Here is a 16,277-nt window from a genome sequence, read left to right as displayed (position 1 = left end):
AGTGTACCGACTTATGTATTATTGAAGCTTTCATTACAACCAAGAACTTGTGCGTTCTCTGCAGCCTGTCCCATATCCACCAAGCAATACAGAATTATTTGACGGCGACAGCATTATACCTTGAAAACCGGAAAGGTTAGTAGATTACACCACAATGTGTCCGCTCAAAACACATTTACTTTTATCAAGTCATTTCTTTGAACCCTCAAAAAAGAACTGATTTGGCAACAAATACAAACTATTTGTTCTTTTAAACATGGTTACTTGAATTTGCAGGACTCACCAATATTTCAGCTGATGATTACTTGTCGACAAAAGCAGGTATTTTACAGCAGGCAACATTCGCTCAAAATCAGCACAACACACACCAGCTTGTTTGTCTAATGATTTACTATCTACAAAGCCCACAGACATTAAACAGCAGGTTATAGTTTACATCAAAAAATGTTGATCTCTGGATTGAAATGTGAAAAGTTATTGATATTTCATTTTGCCACAAGCCAGATCTGCAATAAATCTGTGATGATTAAACTTGTAAATAAGCCCCGTCCAATGGTATAGATTTGCCAAAACCGGTTTCTGGAATTTTTGTTTATAAAAAAAAAGAAGTCACAGCACATGACAGAAATTCAATACTGAATCTGTATTAAGCTTATATGCTGTTTATTTGGATATAAATCATACCACCGGAAGACATTAGATTTAGTGCTGGAGCTTGATGCATCTGAATGTTTCCCCTAAAACTCCGTCGTCACTTAGTTTTGAAATGTAGTGCTAATTCTGTAAATGCTTGGCAAAAGCCAACAAGACACTAAAGCATTAACACTGAAGCGTAAACACGGCCTAGAAAACAAGACACATCATGCTTGTAGTTACTGCAAAATTTGTAATGAAAATCATTGGAGAGGTTTTGTTTTTACAAATCTGTGGAATAAAGCTTTGGAGCTGTCGGACCGACAGAACATTCAATCAGGTACTGTTATTACCAAATGGGTGCGGCAGATATTTAAGCAACAGAATGAAGGTTGTGCATGAGGTTCCAGTCAACACTGACAAAATGCAGTAAATTAGTGTTGTGGACAAAACACTGGCTGCCCTCCAGACAAACATTTACAACACAGTTAGCGGTGAAGCCTATATAATCTCAGTACAAATAAGTCAAATCCAAAAGATGCCAGTTAAGCCTTTGGCTTTAGTAAACTGCTTTTTATGTCATCAGTCCACTCCAGATGCAGTTGCTTCACAGCACGTACACTCTACGGCTGAGGTGGCGGAGGATACGCTGAAGGCTGGGGATGCGCTGGTTGGGATGGTGCACACTGAAGCGCTGGCTGGACTGGTGGAGGTGGCGGCGGTGGCAGCTGAACCACTGTCTGTGTGTTTGGGGAGGGCGGAGGTGTTGGGCGTTTAAATTTGTCAGGGCTGTTGCTTCTTCTTGGGGAAGGCCTCTGCAAAACAAATAGATGCACGTAAGCAAAAGGACATGGTTTTACAACGATACAGACCAAAACTTCTTAAAAGTAACCTCAAACAGAAAAGGCTATCCCACCCAGAATTACTCAAAAGAATAAGTTCAAAAGGAAAGAGACAAGAGCTAGACACCAGCATTGAAACTCCTGAAGGTTCAACCAAAGAGATGTGTTGTAAATGATGCAACTTGAATAACATCTGATGTTTACAATCCCGCTCACATTTTCTATCTTTTATTGAACAAGTTAACTGCCCAAGCTGAGAAAGCAGAATCTGGAGTCCCACTAGTAGTGAAGCAGCACTAAAGTCCTTATTGTCCACCTTCTCAACTCAAACAGTGACTTAACCCAAGATATGGTTCTATGGAGCAGCAACTCCTCACCAAAATGGTTATTTCTTTATGCTGTGTGGGCCTAGTTGCCTACGGCGAGATGTTGGCCGCAGGCTCGGCGCTGAGTAGCGCCCTTGATGGTAGGTGGTCCGAGGCCTGGTTGGGGGCAGGCACTGGGAGGGACAGTGGCCCACTGGGGTTCAGAGTGGAAGATGTAGGGGGGGGGTCACAGCCATGGTGCTCACCATGTGCCGGAGGAGGAAGAGAGGCCAGGTCACCAGTGGAGAAGGAGAGCTTCAGTCGTCGCTGAAGGAGGAGGGGAGGCCAACCTCAATCGTAGGAGGAGGAGGAGGAGGAGGACCCGGTCACCATTGAGGAGGAGGTCACCTGTGGGGAAGGAGAGGTCCAGCCGTCGTTGAGGAGGCCCAGGCGCCATCGTGGAGGAGAGGCCCATCTGCCGCCGCTGGAGGGGTGGAGGCCCGGTCGCCTGGTCAGCCGTCGGGGATCGGGGATCGGGTGAGTTAGGTGAGTCGACGCCGAGGAGGAGGCCGCCGAAGGGAGGTGGGGGAGGCGGCGGAAGAGGTCCAGGTCACCGCCACAGGAGGTCTGAGCATCACTGGCAGTCTGGTCATCGTTGCCGATGGGTGGCATGAATACATGACCTCATCTCTCATCTGGAGGGAGGAGAGCATGCCGGGAGATCTCAGAGATGCAGAGATTGTGGCCATCTTTAAAAAAAGGGGACAAGTACGACTGTGGCAACGACAGAGGAATCTCTCTGCTATCGGGACAGTTGTCGCTAGAGTCCTCCTCAACCGTCTTCGCCCTGTGGCCGAGGAGCTTCTCCTGGAGTCGCAGTGCGGATTTCGTCCCCTACGGGGCACAACAGGCATGATGTTTACCGCGAGACAGCTGCAGGAAAATGCAGGGAACAGCACCAGCGCTTAATACATGGTCGTCTTCGACCTTACAAAGGCCTTTGACACTGTCAACCGCGAGGGTCCATGGAGCGTCACCCTCCGTTTCGGAAGCCCTCAGAAGTTAATCACCCTTATTTCCCTTATTTCAGTGAATTTTGCCATTTTCCTGTTTGACTCTTCATTATCCATTTCTATTGTGGCACTGAACCCAACTGTGGTGTGGTTACTATTTCTCAATTGTTCTCCTACTGTCATGTCATTTATTTGACTCATTTAATTTCCCAAACCTAAATCAAGCCATGATCCGTTTTTTGTTGGACTAGAAGCACATTGATCCAAGGAGAAATCCTGGATGCAATTTAAAAGCATTCCCCACTTTGATTGCATTACCTTTATACCAGCCTATTTTGGGATAGTAACCCAACATTGTTGCCTTGTTTTTATATATCTTTCTATGAACTGTCCGAAAATCCATCTCCCTCGCTCATCTCCACTGTTTCTTGGCCTGTTATGCTCACCGAAAATTGTATCACCTCACTTCCTATTTCTTAACACTATCCATATGGATTCTGTCTTAACGCACATCCATGCATCTTAAGAGAAGTAGCGGCAGGGATTGTGGATGCATTGGTTGTATTTTACCAAAAATCCCTGAATTCTGGGGAGATTGGAAAACTGCAAATGTTTAAAAAATATTTAAAAAAGGAGGCAGACAAAAAGCAGGAAACTATAGACCAGTTAGCCTAACATCTGTGGTTAGGAAAATGTTGGAGTCCATTATTAAAGAAGCAGTAGCAGGACATTTGGAAAAGCAAAATTCAGTCAAGCAGAGTCAGCATGGCTTTGTGAAGGGGAAGTCTTGTTTGACAAATTTGCTGGAGTTCTTTGAGGATGTAACGAACAGGGTGGATAAAGGGGAACCAGTGGATGTGGTGTATTTGGACTTCCTGAAGGCATTTTGACAAGGTGCCACATAAAAGATTACTGCACAAGTTAAAAGTTCATGGGGTTTGGGGTAATATATTAGCATGGATAGAGGATTGGCTAACTAACAGAAAACAGAGTGTCGGGATAAATAGTTCATTCTCTGGTTGGCAACCAGTAACTAGTGGGGTGCCACAGGGATCAGTGCTGGGACCCAAACTATTTACAATCTATATTAACGACTTGGAAGAAAGGACCGAGTGTAACGTGGCCAAGTTTGCTGACGATACAAAGATGGGAGGAAAAGCAATGTGTGAGGAGGACACAAAAAATCTGCAAAAGGACATAGACAGGCGAAGTAAGTGGGCAAAAATTTGGCAGATGGAGTATAAATGTTGGAGTGTGAGGTCATGCACTTTGGCAGAAAAAAAATCAAAGAGCAAGTTATTATTTAAATGGAGAAAGATTGCAAAGTGCCACAGTACAGCGGGACCTGGGGATACTTGTGCATGAAACACAAAAGGATAGTATGCAGGTACAGCAAGTGATCAGGAAGGCCAATGGTATCTTGGCCTTTATTGCAATGGGGATGGAGTATAAAAGCAGGGAAGTCTTGCTACAGCTATATAAGGTATTGGTGAGGCCACACCTGGAATACTGCATGCAGTTTTGGTTTCCATATTTACGAAAGGATATACTTGCTTTGGAAGCAGTTCAGAGAAGGTTCACTAGATTGATTCCGGGGATGAGGGGGTTGATTTATGAGGAAAGGTTGAGTAGGGTGGACCTCTACTCACTGGAATTCAGAAGAATGAGAGGTGATCTTATCGAAACGTATAAGATTATGAGGGGGCTTGACAAGGTGGATGCAGAGAGGATGTTTCCACTGATGGGAGATTAGAACTAGAGGGCATGATCTTAGAATAAGGGGCCGTCCATTTAAAACAGAGACGAGGAGAAATTTCTTCACTCAGAGGGTTGTAAATCTGTGGAATTCGCTGCCTCAGAGAGCTGTGGAAGCTGGGACATTGAATATATTTAAGACAGAAGTTGACAGTTTCTTAAACGATAAGGGGATAAGGGGTTATGGGGAATGGGCAGGGAAGTGGAGCTGAGTCCATGATTAGATCAACCATGATCTTATTGAATGGCGGAGCAGGCTTGAGGGGCTGTATGGCCTACTCCTGATCCTATTTCTTATGTTCTTGTGTCCCAACTCTATGATAATCATTTACCAATACTGCCACCCCTTCTCTCCTGAAAATCAAATAACCATGAATATAAAAAGCTCAGAGCACATTTATGATTTCATGTTCCTGGGTAATATCCTAGCAATTATCAAAATGTTCCATTTATGTAAGTGAATCTAAACATGCCCCTTTATGATCCATCCACCTTCTCCAATAGCACGACCATATCTCGAGTCCCATTCCAATGTTTTATTGGTACGGATTCAAGTTTGAAACTGTAATGTACCATTTTATAACTCCTCTTCATTTGAAGTTGGTTCATTTAGATTATTAAACAGCTCCAATTATTTGGTTCAAAACCAACTTAAGAATTTTTAGTTGACAGTGTATTAACTGCACTAAATAGTTTCCTTCAGTTATCTACCAACGAATCGTTTTCTAAATTCTTTGTTACATTCTTTCATTCAAATCTTCTAGATTTGATTTTTTCCCTCTGCTCCCTGGTTCTATGATCAAATTAATAAATTGAGATCTTAAGTATCCACATCCTATTAATCTTCTTTGCACCGTTTTTTAAGCAAATAAGTTTTCAGAGCAGAGCTCGACATTCATCCTTGCTACTTCATTCTGCATCTTTTCTCAGATACCAGTGTCCTTCAGGCAGAGTCCAAATTCAGACACACATGTAAATAAATATGCCTTTAAATGAGTATTTCTACTGTGGTTTGTTGTTAACCCTTTACTCTTAATTTTGCAAAACCCCTCCCCAATTAGTTTGCGTTACCCCTTTGCCCATACTACAAAACTTTATTAACTATATTGTAGACGTTATTCACTCATTTCTTCACTCACCGCAATACCATGAGAAGTTCCCATATGCTGTATGTGAAGACCAGGTGCTGTGTAATAGGACATTCCAGCACGAGTCAAGGTGGTAGGGGGAGTAAAACCAACGCTGTGGCTTGCATAAGATAGTCCTAGAAAGGAAATATATACACAAGGTCAGGTCATTCTCCAATGACTGCTTACTATCAAAACACAACGTAAATCTCATCACTTGCTGCAGCACTAACCAACTCTGCAAACAGCGCAAACTCAGCGTTTTACACATTGGTCCTGAAATTCCAGATTGGTCTTCCCGCGGGCATTTGAGAGAAAAAATACGCACCTACCTTAAGCTGGTGCCCACGTTGGACTTTCTAATGCTGTAGCCTCCTTCGACTGTGATTCGCAGCGCGTGCACGTCGACGCGTGCGCAGGCCTCGAGCTGGAGTCACACGGCTCTGGGCAGCCAATCAGATAAGGTATCATAGTAATAGGAGCTCCTCAGGGTCCTATTACTATGATTGTGATAGACCCAAAACACAGCCCCATACACCCAAAACAGTAATAAAAAAAATAGAAAATAATTACACTATATTAATTTAAATTAAAGTTATTAATGTCTTAAAAAAAAATCAGGAAATTATTTTTTTAAAGTTTTTTAAAATAAACTTATCGTTGTGGGGAGGGTTTTTAATGAAAAAATATGTTTTAATGACTTTATTTTTTATATGTTTGTGTTTTCACTTGTGCCTGTAAAAGTAGGCTATGTGCTTGCTTTTTCAGGCGCAAGATTTTTGAGGACATTTCTAAGCGTAAATATCGGAACTTTCCACTTATAAGTGTCCTCGCTCCTGATCTGGCTATGATCTGTCAAGCCAGAAACTTGCATGCGCATTGCGCGCTGGAAACAAGCATTTCCGATGCCTTCCCGGGTCCGGAGGAACTCCATACGGACCCAGGGAGGCTGGAATTTTAGGGCCATTGTTTTGTGTTTGCTCTGCTTTTTAAGCAGAATACGTTCGTTTTTCCCTCTAGTGGCAGAATGCTTTAAGACAATTTAAAGACACACCTAACAGCAAGTGAAACTCACTCGAAGGACATTGCTCAATTTAAAACATCAATCCAGCAATTTATTACTGCAACGACCAGGAACATCTTTTGAGTATACAATCCCAACTGCATCAGGCATCCAAGTATTTTTTTTTTAAATCCTTCTTTTCAGTATATATCTAAATCCCCCTTTAACTGGGAAAATGGTTGGAAATATTAGAGTTCATCACCATTTTATTTTAAATTACTAACTATCCTCCTTTTTCCTTTCCTCTTCTCCCAAATTAGACGGTTGTCATATGTTAGGGTCTGTGATCCGTGGATACTGGCAGTCCTCTGCTACCCCACCAAATGTGAACCAAATAGTGAGTGGCTACAGACTATTACAACCATGTTATAGGAGTCATTGGACAATGATCAAAATCAGGAACCATGGCTAATTGTTTTATCCAACCCTCACCCAATGAGCATGAAAGCCATTTGTAACATCCACACTGCTATCCTGGATCAGCTCACTCAGCAGAGACCAGGAATTGATCCTGGGATCTTTACTCTGTTACATCATGCAATTCCTCTACCCACTAGGCCACTGTGGAGAGTTTCTCCACAAACTCTCACACTGATCTAGCTCTTCACTTATGTCAGAAGACACTACTGGAAGTCAAGATGGCAATGGTTGCATTTTTCTAGTGAGCATAACTGTTGAGTCTAATACATACCAGGAGATATAGGCCTGCTGGAACTTGGAGATGGTGTGTAAGGAATAGGACTGGATACAGTGCGAGGTCTAAGACCCTGTGCAGACATCTCATTAAAATATCTGGAAAACAAGAGTGCTGACTTAGCAACTATATGTATAAAACCGCACCGATACACAAATTCTAGACCTACAGAAATGATCAAAAAGTCTCAATTACTCCCAAATTCCTTCAAACAAAATACCTCAGTACAATTTGCATCCCAGATTTTGCACTTGAACATAAATCAATGAGTTAATGCTCGTCAACTACCCCAAAATAGCATGGCCACAATTGGAACCTGGCTGTGTGGAGAATCAATAGTATGATCCTGTACCCTACCAATCCATAGCATGAAGCATCATGGCTTTTTTGGGATAGGGTTTCATTTTGACATGAGCATCCTCCGTTTTACTTAATCTGCTAATACGCAAAGAACAGGATTGATTCAATTGTTTGTAAGGAATTCTACTATACACAATGATGACTCCAGGCGTAAATGCAACGATCCTGTGCTCCTGGTGGGGAGTGGTACCAGTTAGAAATTGGGCTATAATAGCACAAATTCTTCAACCTGTACTCATATGTCAGTCCTGCCATCCCTGGAATCAGTCTGGTGGACCTTCGAGGCACTCCCTCAATAGTAAGAACGTACTTCCTCAGATTAGGAGACCAACTGAACACAATATTCCAGGTGAGGCCTCACCAAGGCCCTCTACAACTGTAGTAAGACCTCCCTGCTCCTATACGCAAATCCCCTAGCTATGAAGGCCAACATGCCATTTGCCTGCTGTACCTGCATGCCAACTTTCAATGATTGATCTACCATGACACCCAGGTCTCGTTGCATCTCCCCTTTTCCTAATCTGCCGCCATTCAGATAATATTCTGCCTGTGTTTTTGCCACCAAAGTGGATAACCTCACATTTATCCACATTATACTGCATCTGCCATGCATTTGCCCACTCACCTAACCTGTCCAAGTCAGCCTGCAGCCTCTTAGCATCCTCCTCACAGCTCTCATGGCCACCGAGCTTAGTGTCATCTGGAAACTTGGAGATATTACACTCAATTCCTTCATCTAAATCATTGATGTATATTGTAAATAGCTGGGGTCCCAGCACTGAGCCCTGCGGCACCCCACTAGTCACTGCCTGCCATTCTGAAAAGAACCCGGTTATCCCGACTCTCTGCTTCCTGTCTGCCAACCAGTTCTCTATCCACGTCAATACATTACCCCCAATACTGTGTGCTTTAATTTTGCACAACAATCTCGTGTGGGACCTTGTCGAAAGCTTTTTGAAAGTCCAAATACACCACATCCACTGGTTCTTCCTTGTCCACTCGACTAGTTATATCCTCAAAAAATTCTGGAAGATTTGTCAAGCATGATTTCCCTTTCATAAATCCATGCCGACTTGGACCGATCCCAGTGGGACCACGTTCCCACTCTGAGGCGGATTGGTGAATTTATCATACAATATAAAGAAAAGGCTCACCTCTATTTGAATTTACCCTATAATTAACTATCTTCTTCACCCATTTAAACATCCGAGGGAATTCTGCATAAATATTTCCGTAGCAATGTAAGAATTAATTGATTCTCAACATTATCAATCCCCATATTTCCATCACTGAACCAATCTAGGAATCAGTGAATCCTGTGACTATTTGATCATCTCCATCTATACTTATCTCTACAAATTCAAGGTTGTTCTTGTTTGTAGGAAATAAATCAACTGATTTTGCAGGAAGACAACCATATATTAATTATTCAAGGAGGAAAAGATTGCATCCAATCTGCACTTGTACTCTAGGCTTGTTTATCTTGAACCCTCATTTCGTAATTACAACAGCGACTATACTTCTAAAGTACTTAATTGGCAGTAAAGCACTTTGGGATATTTTGAGGTCATGAAAGGCGCTATATAATTGCAAGTCTTTTTCTTTTTTGACCTTTTGTTCTGTGCTTGCAGTCCAATTAGTATGTTTACATCAAAATAAATTTACACCATTTTTAACATCTCTTCCCTTCATCTTCAATGAAAAATTAAGATGGCTCCATTGATTGCTTAGGTTACAAGTCCACTTATTAGCGTGGAATTAAGCCAGGCAGGCGAGGAAGCTCCCTTATTCGATTACAATCTGTGTGGCCAGGACAGTTAAGGGTGCGACAATTGACCTCAGCTCTCCAGGGCAGCCTCTGAAGAGTGTTTTTGCTGGGCAAAGGTGGACACTGGGAGGTAGAGAAGAGGGATTTAGAGGTATACGAAAGTATGATCAAATAGGTGTTCTTTTCTTTTTAAGGAGGCTGTTGAAATTCAAGGGAGAGGTAACAAATTGGGAGTGTTTTGTGAAATAATTCCAGAGGACAGGATCACAGTGGCCACAGGTGGTAGAACAGAGTGTGGGGGGAGAATATAGTAAGCTGGTGCCAGATAAGCAGAGGGCTCACATCTGGCCGTACAGCTGAGGCGGGATGGAGTGAGGCCATCGAAAGATTTTAAGGCAAGACAAGGATCTTAAATCCAATTTGCTGGGGCGCAGGGAGTTAGACAAAAGACAGGGGGTGGTAATGGGATTGTCGGACTCCATGGGAGTGATATGAAGAACGACCGCATTTTGAATGAGTTGCAGTTTACGGAGTATATAGGTATTGAGATGAGGTACTAACTGTATAGATGAGATCCTCCACCAGCCTGTCCTCACCGCACAGCACTGCCCCCGTCATCAAGATCCACGGCGTGGACCATTTCCCATATCTCAGGAGCCTCCTATCAACTAGAGTAGGCATCGACGATGAGATCCAACATTGCCTCCAGTGCGCCAGTGTAGCCTTCGGCTGCCTGAGGAAAAGTGTGTTTGAAGACCAGGCACTCAAATCTACCACCAAGCTCATGGTCTACAGGGCTGTAGTAATACCCGCCCTCCTGTATGGCTCAGAGACATGGGCCATGTACAGTAGACACCTCAAGTTGCTGGAGAAATAGCACCAACGATGTTTCCGCAAGATCCTACAAATCCGCTGGGAGGACAGGCGCACCAACATCAGCATCCTTATTCAGGCTAACATCCCCAGCATTGAAGCACTGACCACACTTGATCAGCTCCGCTGGGCAGGCCACATTGTCCGCATGCCAGACACGAGATTCCCAAAGCAAGTTGGTCTACTTGGAGCTCCTTCTCGGCAAATGAGCCAAAGGTGGGCAGCGGAAACGCTACAAGGGCACCCTCAAAGCCTCCCTGATAAAGTGCGACATCCCCACTGACACCTGGGAATCCCTGACCCAAGACCACTCTAAGTGGAGGAAGTGCATCAGAGAGAGCTCTGAGCACTTCGAGTCTCAAAGCCGAGAGCATGCAGAAATCAGTGCCGTGGCCGGATTAGAATCCCAAAGAGGTAGTAATAGGAGAGATGGGAGCAGAGTTGGAAGGCAATGACAAGCTCCAGGACGTGAAGTTTGGAGACAGAGCAGTAATTGGGGCATGCCATTGCTCCAATAATGGAGGAATCAATAATGGATTACAGTTGGGGTTTTTTTTTTAAATTGAGGGATAAAAATGTCAGAATAGTGATGGAAGATAGACCAGCTGATGTCAATGAACATGGGAGAAGAGGGCATTTGAGTATTCATTATGGATGACATGAGTTTAATGAGGTGTTGGTGGAGTGGGAACTTAGTGAAGGGAAGGGAAGGAGTTGGAGTATGCAGAGGCAGCATAGCAGATCATCTCAACTTTGACACATCACTCGGCATGAGCTTCTTGTGTTTGATGCCCGAGGTAAAGACTGATGGCAAGTTGCAGTTCATTTGTCACCTGTTGCTTGGTATTCGAAGATTTTATAATGTTTAATATGAAGAATGGGCAAAACAGAAGACTCAACTCAGATCCTTTAAAGACTTACATTTATAAAGCGCCTTTCACGACCACTAGACGTCCCAAAGCGCTTTACCGCCAATGAAGTACTTTTTGAAGTGTAGTCACTTTTGTTATGTAGAAAATGCGGCAGCCAATTTTGTGCACAGCAAGCTCCCACAAAGAGCAACGTGATAATGACCAGATGATCTGTTTTTATGTTATGTTGATTGAGGGATAAATATTGGATAACTCCCCTGCTCCTCTTCTAAATAGTGCTGTGGGATCTTTTACGTCCAACTGAGAGAGCAGACGGGGCCTTGGTTTAACGTCTCATCTGAAAGACGGCACCTCCGACAGTGCAACACTCCCTCAGCACTGCACTGGTGTGTCAGCCTAGATTTTATGCGCTCAAGTCCCTGGAGTGGGAGGCGAGGGTGCTACCTACTGAGCCACGGCTGACACTGGATTAAAGTAAAACAAAGGAGGACCTGAAAAATTGGGTCTTGTATCATTGGAACAAACAGGGTAGATAGAATGATTTCCAGCAGCTGAGGGGCCAAACGTACAAGAATAAATGCAAAGGATTTAAAACGGGGGGGGGGGGGGGCAGGGTAAAATTCTTTACACCAAAAGCTGCAAGCTTGTTGAATTCACTTCCGGGGTTAGTGGTGGAGGCAAAGACTATATCAACATTCGAGATTAGATTGGATAGGTGAATGAAGGAAAAGGAGTTGTTGGGATATGAGAACAGGGTCGGTAAATGTGATTAAAACTATGAACTCGTGTGGAAGATAACTGTCAACACAGACTGCTTGGTACAAATGACCTGTTTTCATGTTGTAACTTTTATGTATTTTATAACAATCTTTTAAAAAATATAATTAAAATTGACCAGGTTTTTAAACATTTTTTTTTAGTTCCACTGCATGTTCAACTTTGATAGAAATAAATCACTTTAAGAGACAACTTCCAGCACACAAACCTTTCATCATCCATTTCCAAGCTAGATTCGCTTTCTGACAGCTGTCTGCACAGGGCCTCTCTCCTTTCCATTTCTCTTTGTAGTTTACGCTGGAGCCTCAGATTCTCTTCCCTCATGTGGCGTTCTTCTTCTAAATATTGTGCCATTTTCTCTGTATCTGTAAAGTTTGAAATGAGAGAAGTATCAGCTGAAGGCTGCATGGTTTTGTAACTCAAAAAAACAAAACGGGCAGAGACGAAATTCCAAACTAAATGAGAAGATGTCGGAGTGAAAGATGGAAGTGTCAAGAACTGAGCATGGCCAGTTTGTCTGCTGACTCAGAGATGCACAAAAGTGTGAGATTTTGAGGTCAAAAACACTGTAGAAACTAGGTGAAAAGTATGAGAGAATGTCAATGTAAAAAGGTGAAAATAAACCGGAAGAAAGTTAATGTACAAGGATATAAAAGCTGTTGATTGAAGCAGAACTGTGAAGAGGAACTGCAGCTACAGCCATTCATGCACATGCACTTTCCCACTGCACAAAAGCCTTCCGAAGGTTTGTGGGGGGGGGGGGAGAGGGGGTGATGGGGAGAAAGAGAATCTCAGGTGTCCTTATGAAGTTCAATTGAATCAAACTATAGCTATAAAAATATCTGGTGATCTTTTATGAACAGATCACTGCTTAATGCAAATAATGAAGAGGCTTTTTGAAGCACAGAAGGCAGCCATTCGGATCATTGTGCCTGTACCAGTGTTAGCTCTTCAACCAGTCAGATATATTCCAATTCCATTCTCTTGCTTTTTGCCAGTATTATATTGAATGAATTTACTTTAATTTAACTGGATCTGCATGCTTCAAACTTAATCAACGGACTTGGTTCAGGGTTAGTATTCAGCTCACACAGGAGAGCTAATAAATTAGGAATTTACACCCCACATTTATTTTTATGACTTCATTCTGTGAGGCTGTGTGCTCAAAGAAAGGAATCAGACACATTCTATTTCAGGCACTCTGTCAACATCAAACACGAGCAAGGTATATCATGATTAAATGCAGAACGAAAAGCTCTTTCTATTTGGGCTCAGCCCCAAGCACAAAAGAACACTGCTCCTGCACCACTCTGGATCTCGGGAGAGGCGGCAGGCTTTAATCCCATCGAGTTGGGGTGATTTTGAATTCAGGACGTGAAGGGCAGTATCTAATCTCAGGCACCATCCAGTCCCTGCAAACATATTTCTCTTTCTACAGCAGTGATGCAGGTTTTTTTTTTTAAAACTGAAGCACACAATTGTGCCTAGAATCATTTGATAACAATGGAAACGGCGTAGTTGAAAAAATAATTCCCACCATAGTGGCATTTCAAGTTTATGGTGGAACTTACGCTGTAACTGGGCAGCTCGGAGTTGCTTTTTTAGCCTCTCTACCTCATTCTTCAAAAATCTGATATGTCGCATCATGTTTTCTGGCGAGTCTATTTCCATGGAAATGTCCCTCGGTGATGGTGGGGCAGACACAGGTTGGTCTAGTTTCTCCTGTAGAATGCTGAATTAAGAAATAATTAGAAACTAAGACACATAAAAGTACATTTTGATTCAAAAATGTACTAACCAAGCCTTAATTAACAAGTGCACAGAAAAGCAAGCCAAGTCAGGCAACAGTCTGATTTACATGGACAAGTTATCACAATAATATTTTAAATGCTTAAAATTGATAACCATACCCATGAATGTATTAAACAAAATGTATTCATTAAGGCCAGGTGAAGAGATTACCTACCCTTCAAATGAAGCATGTTCTCCACATATGATCAGCCATGATCATATTGAATGGTGGTGCAGGCTCAAAGGGTCGACTCCTGCACCTATTTTCAATGGCCCCAAGTTTCCACATGATTTGCTCCTGATTTTTAGGAGCAACTGGTGTAGAACGGAGTATCTTAGAAATCGGAATTCTCGTCATTTAGTTTGCTCCAGTTCTAGTCAGCTAGAACAGTTTCACTTTGGAACAGAATTTTTTTTTCAAAAGGGGGCATGTCCGGCCACTTACACCTGATTTCAAAGTTTCGTCAGTGAAAACTTACTCCAAACTAACTTAGAATGGAGTAAGTGAAGATTTTTGTACGCTCGAAAAAACCTTGTCTACACTTTAGAAAATCAGGCGTAGGTTACAAATCAGGCGTAGGGAATGGGGGGGGGGAGGGGGGGTTTAAAGGGAAGTTTACAAACATTAAACACTTCAGTTTTACAAATAAAGAGCCATCATCAATAATAAATGATAAATACATCAATAAATCAACCAAAAAAAATTTAAGAAGAAATAAAAAAAATTTTTAATCAATAAATAAAACATTTTCTACTTACCGACTGCAGCACCGGGAGCCCTCCAACAGCGTGCTGGGATGCCCCCCCCCGCCCCCCCCCCCCCCCCCCGCAGTGTGTCTATCTCTCTGTCTGTGTGTGTCTCTCATTCTCTGTCTGTCAGTGTCTGTGTTTCTGACAGCGAGGGGAGGGGGAGGAGGGGGGGGGGGGGGAGAGAGAGAGAGAGGGGGGAGGGATAAAGGGGATATAAAGGGGATGGGGGGAAGGAGATGGGATGGGGGGGAAGGAGAAGGAGATGGGATGGGGGGGAAGGAGAAGGAGATGGGATGGGGGGGAAGGAGAAGGAGATGGGATGGGGGGGAAGGAGAAGGAGATGGGATGGGGGGGAAGGAGAAGGAGATGGGATGGGGGGGAAGGAGAAGGAGATGGGATGGGGGGGAAGGAGAAGGAGATGGGATGGGGGGAAGGAGAAGGAGATGGGATGGGGGGAAGGAGAAGGAGATGGGATGGGGGGAAGGAGAAGGAGATGGGATGGGGGGAAGGAGAAGGAGATGGGATGGGGGGAAGGAGAAGGAGATGGGATGGGGGGAAGGAGAAGGAGATGGGATGGGGGGGGAAGGAGAAGGAGATGGGATGGGGGGAAGGAGAAGGAGATGGGATGGGGGGAAGGAGATGGGATGGGGGGAAGGAGATTGGGGGGAAGGAGATGGGATGGGGGGAAGGAGATGGGATGGGGGGAAGGAGATGGGATGGGGGGAAGGAGAGGGATGGGGGGAAGGAGATGGGATGGGGGGAAGGACATGGGATGGGGGGAACAGGACATGGGATGGGGGGAACAGGACATGGGATGGGGGGAACAGGACATGGGATGGGGGGAACAGGACATGGGATGGGGGGGAACAGGACATGGGATGGGGGGAACAGGACATGGGATGGGGGGGAACAGGACATGGGATGGGGGGGAACAGGACATGGGGTTGGGGGAACAGGACATGGGATGGGGGGGAACAGGACATGGGATGGGGGGAACAGGACATGGGATGGGGGGAACAGGACATGGGATTGGGGGAACAGGACATGGATGGGGGGAAAGGACATGGGAGGGGAGAAAGGACATGGGGGGGAGAAAGGACATGGGGGGGGAGAAAGGACATGGGGGGGGAGAAAGGACATGGGGGGGGAGAAAGGACATGGGGGGGGAGAAAGGACATGGGGGGGGGAGAAAGGACATGGGGGGGGAGAAAGGACATGGGGGGGGAGAAAGGACATGGGGGGGGAGAAAGGACATGGGGGGGGAGAAAGGACATGGGGGGGGAGAAAGGACATGGGGGGGGAGAAAGGACATGGGGGGGGAGAAAGGACATGGGGGGGGAGAAAGGACATGGGGGGGGAGAAAGGACATGGGGGGGGAGAAAGGACATGGGGGGGGAGAAAGGACATGGGGGGGGAGAAAGGACATGGGGGGGGAGAAAGGACATGGGGGGGGAGAAAGGACATGGGGGGGGGAGAAAGGACATGGGGGGGGAGAAAGGACATGGGGGGGGAGAAAGGACATGGGGGGGGAGAAAGGACATGGGGGGGGAGAAAGGACATGGGGGGGGGGAGAAAGGACATGGGGGGGGGAGAAAGGACATGGGGGGGGAGAAAGGACATGGGGGGGCGAAGGACAATGGGGGGGAGAAGGGGA

At 44.6% G+C, this 16,277-nt stretch overlaps 1 protein-coding gene across 1 annotated transcript in view; it reads right to left on the bottom strand.

Moving 5' to 3' along the window:
- Nucleotides 1–646: 646 nt before the first annotated feature.
- ccdc6b (coiled-coil domain containing 6b) overlaps nucleotides 647–16,277 on the bottom strand; it is a 72,140-nt gene continuing 56,509 nt past the window's right edge. Inside the window, exons 3-7 of the mRNA XM_070874073.1 lie at nucleotides 13,654–13,821; nucleotides 12,291–12,447; nucleotides 7,430–7,530; nucleotides 5,688–5,812; nucleotides 647–1,448 (exon numbers count right to left, since the gene is read on the bottom strand). Coding sequence (XP_070730174.1) covers nucleotides 1,257–1,448; nucleotides 5,688–5,812; nucleotides 7,430–7,530; nucleotides 12,291–12,447; nucleotides 13,654–13,821 — 743 coding nt within the window. The 3' untranslated portion in view covers nucleotides 647–1,256. The remainder of the gene's footprint in view (nucleotides 1,449–5,687; nucleotides 5,813–7,429; nucleotides 7,531–12,290; nucleotides 12,448–13,653; nucleotides 13,822–16,277) is intronic.

The sequence above is a fragment of the Pristiophorus japonicus genome, chromosome 3 (assembly GCF_044704955.1).
Source record: "Pristiophorus japonicus isolate sPriJap1 chromosome 3, sPriJap1.hap1, whole genome shotgun sequence".
Classification (NCBI taxonomy): domain Eukaryota; kingdom Metazoa; phylum Chordata; class Chondrichthyes; family Pristiophoridae; genus Pristiophorus; species Pristiophorus japonicus.
Note: the sequence above shows the minus strand (reverse complement) of the source record. Positions and strands in the feature narration are given on the sequence as shown.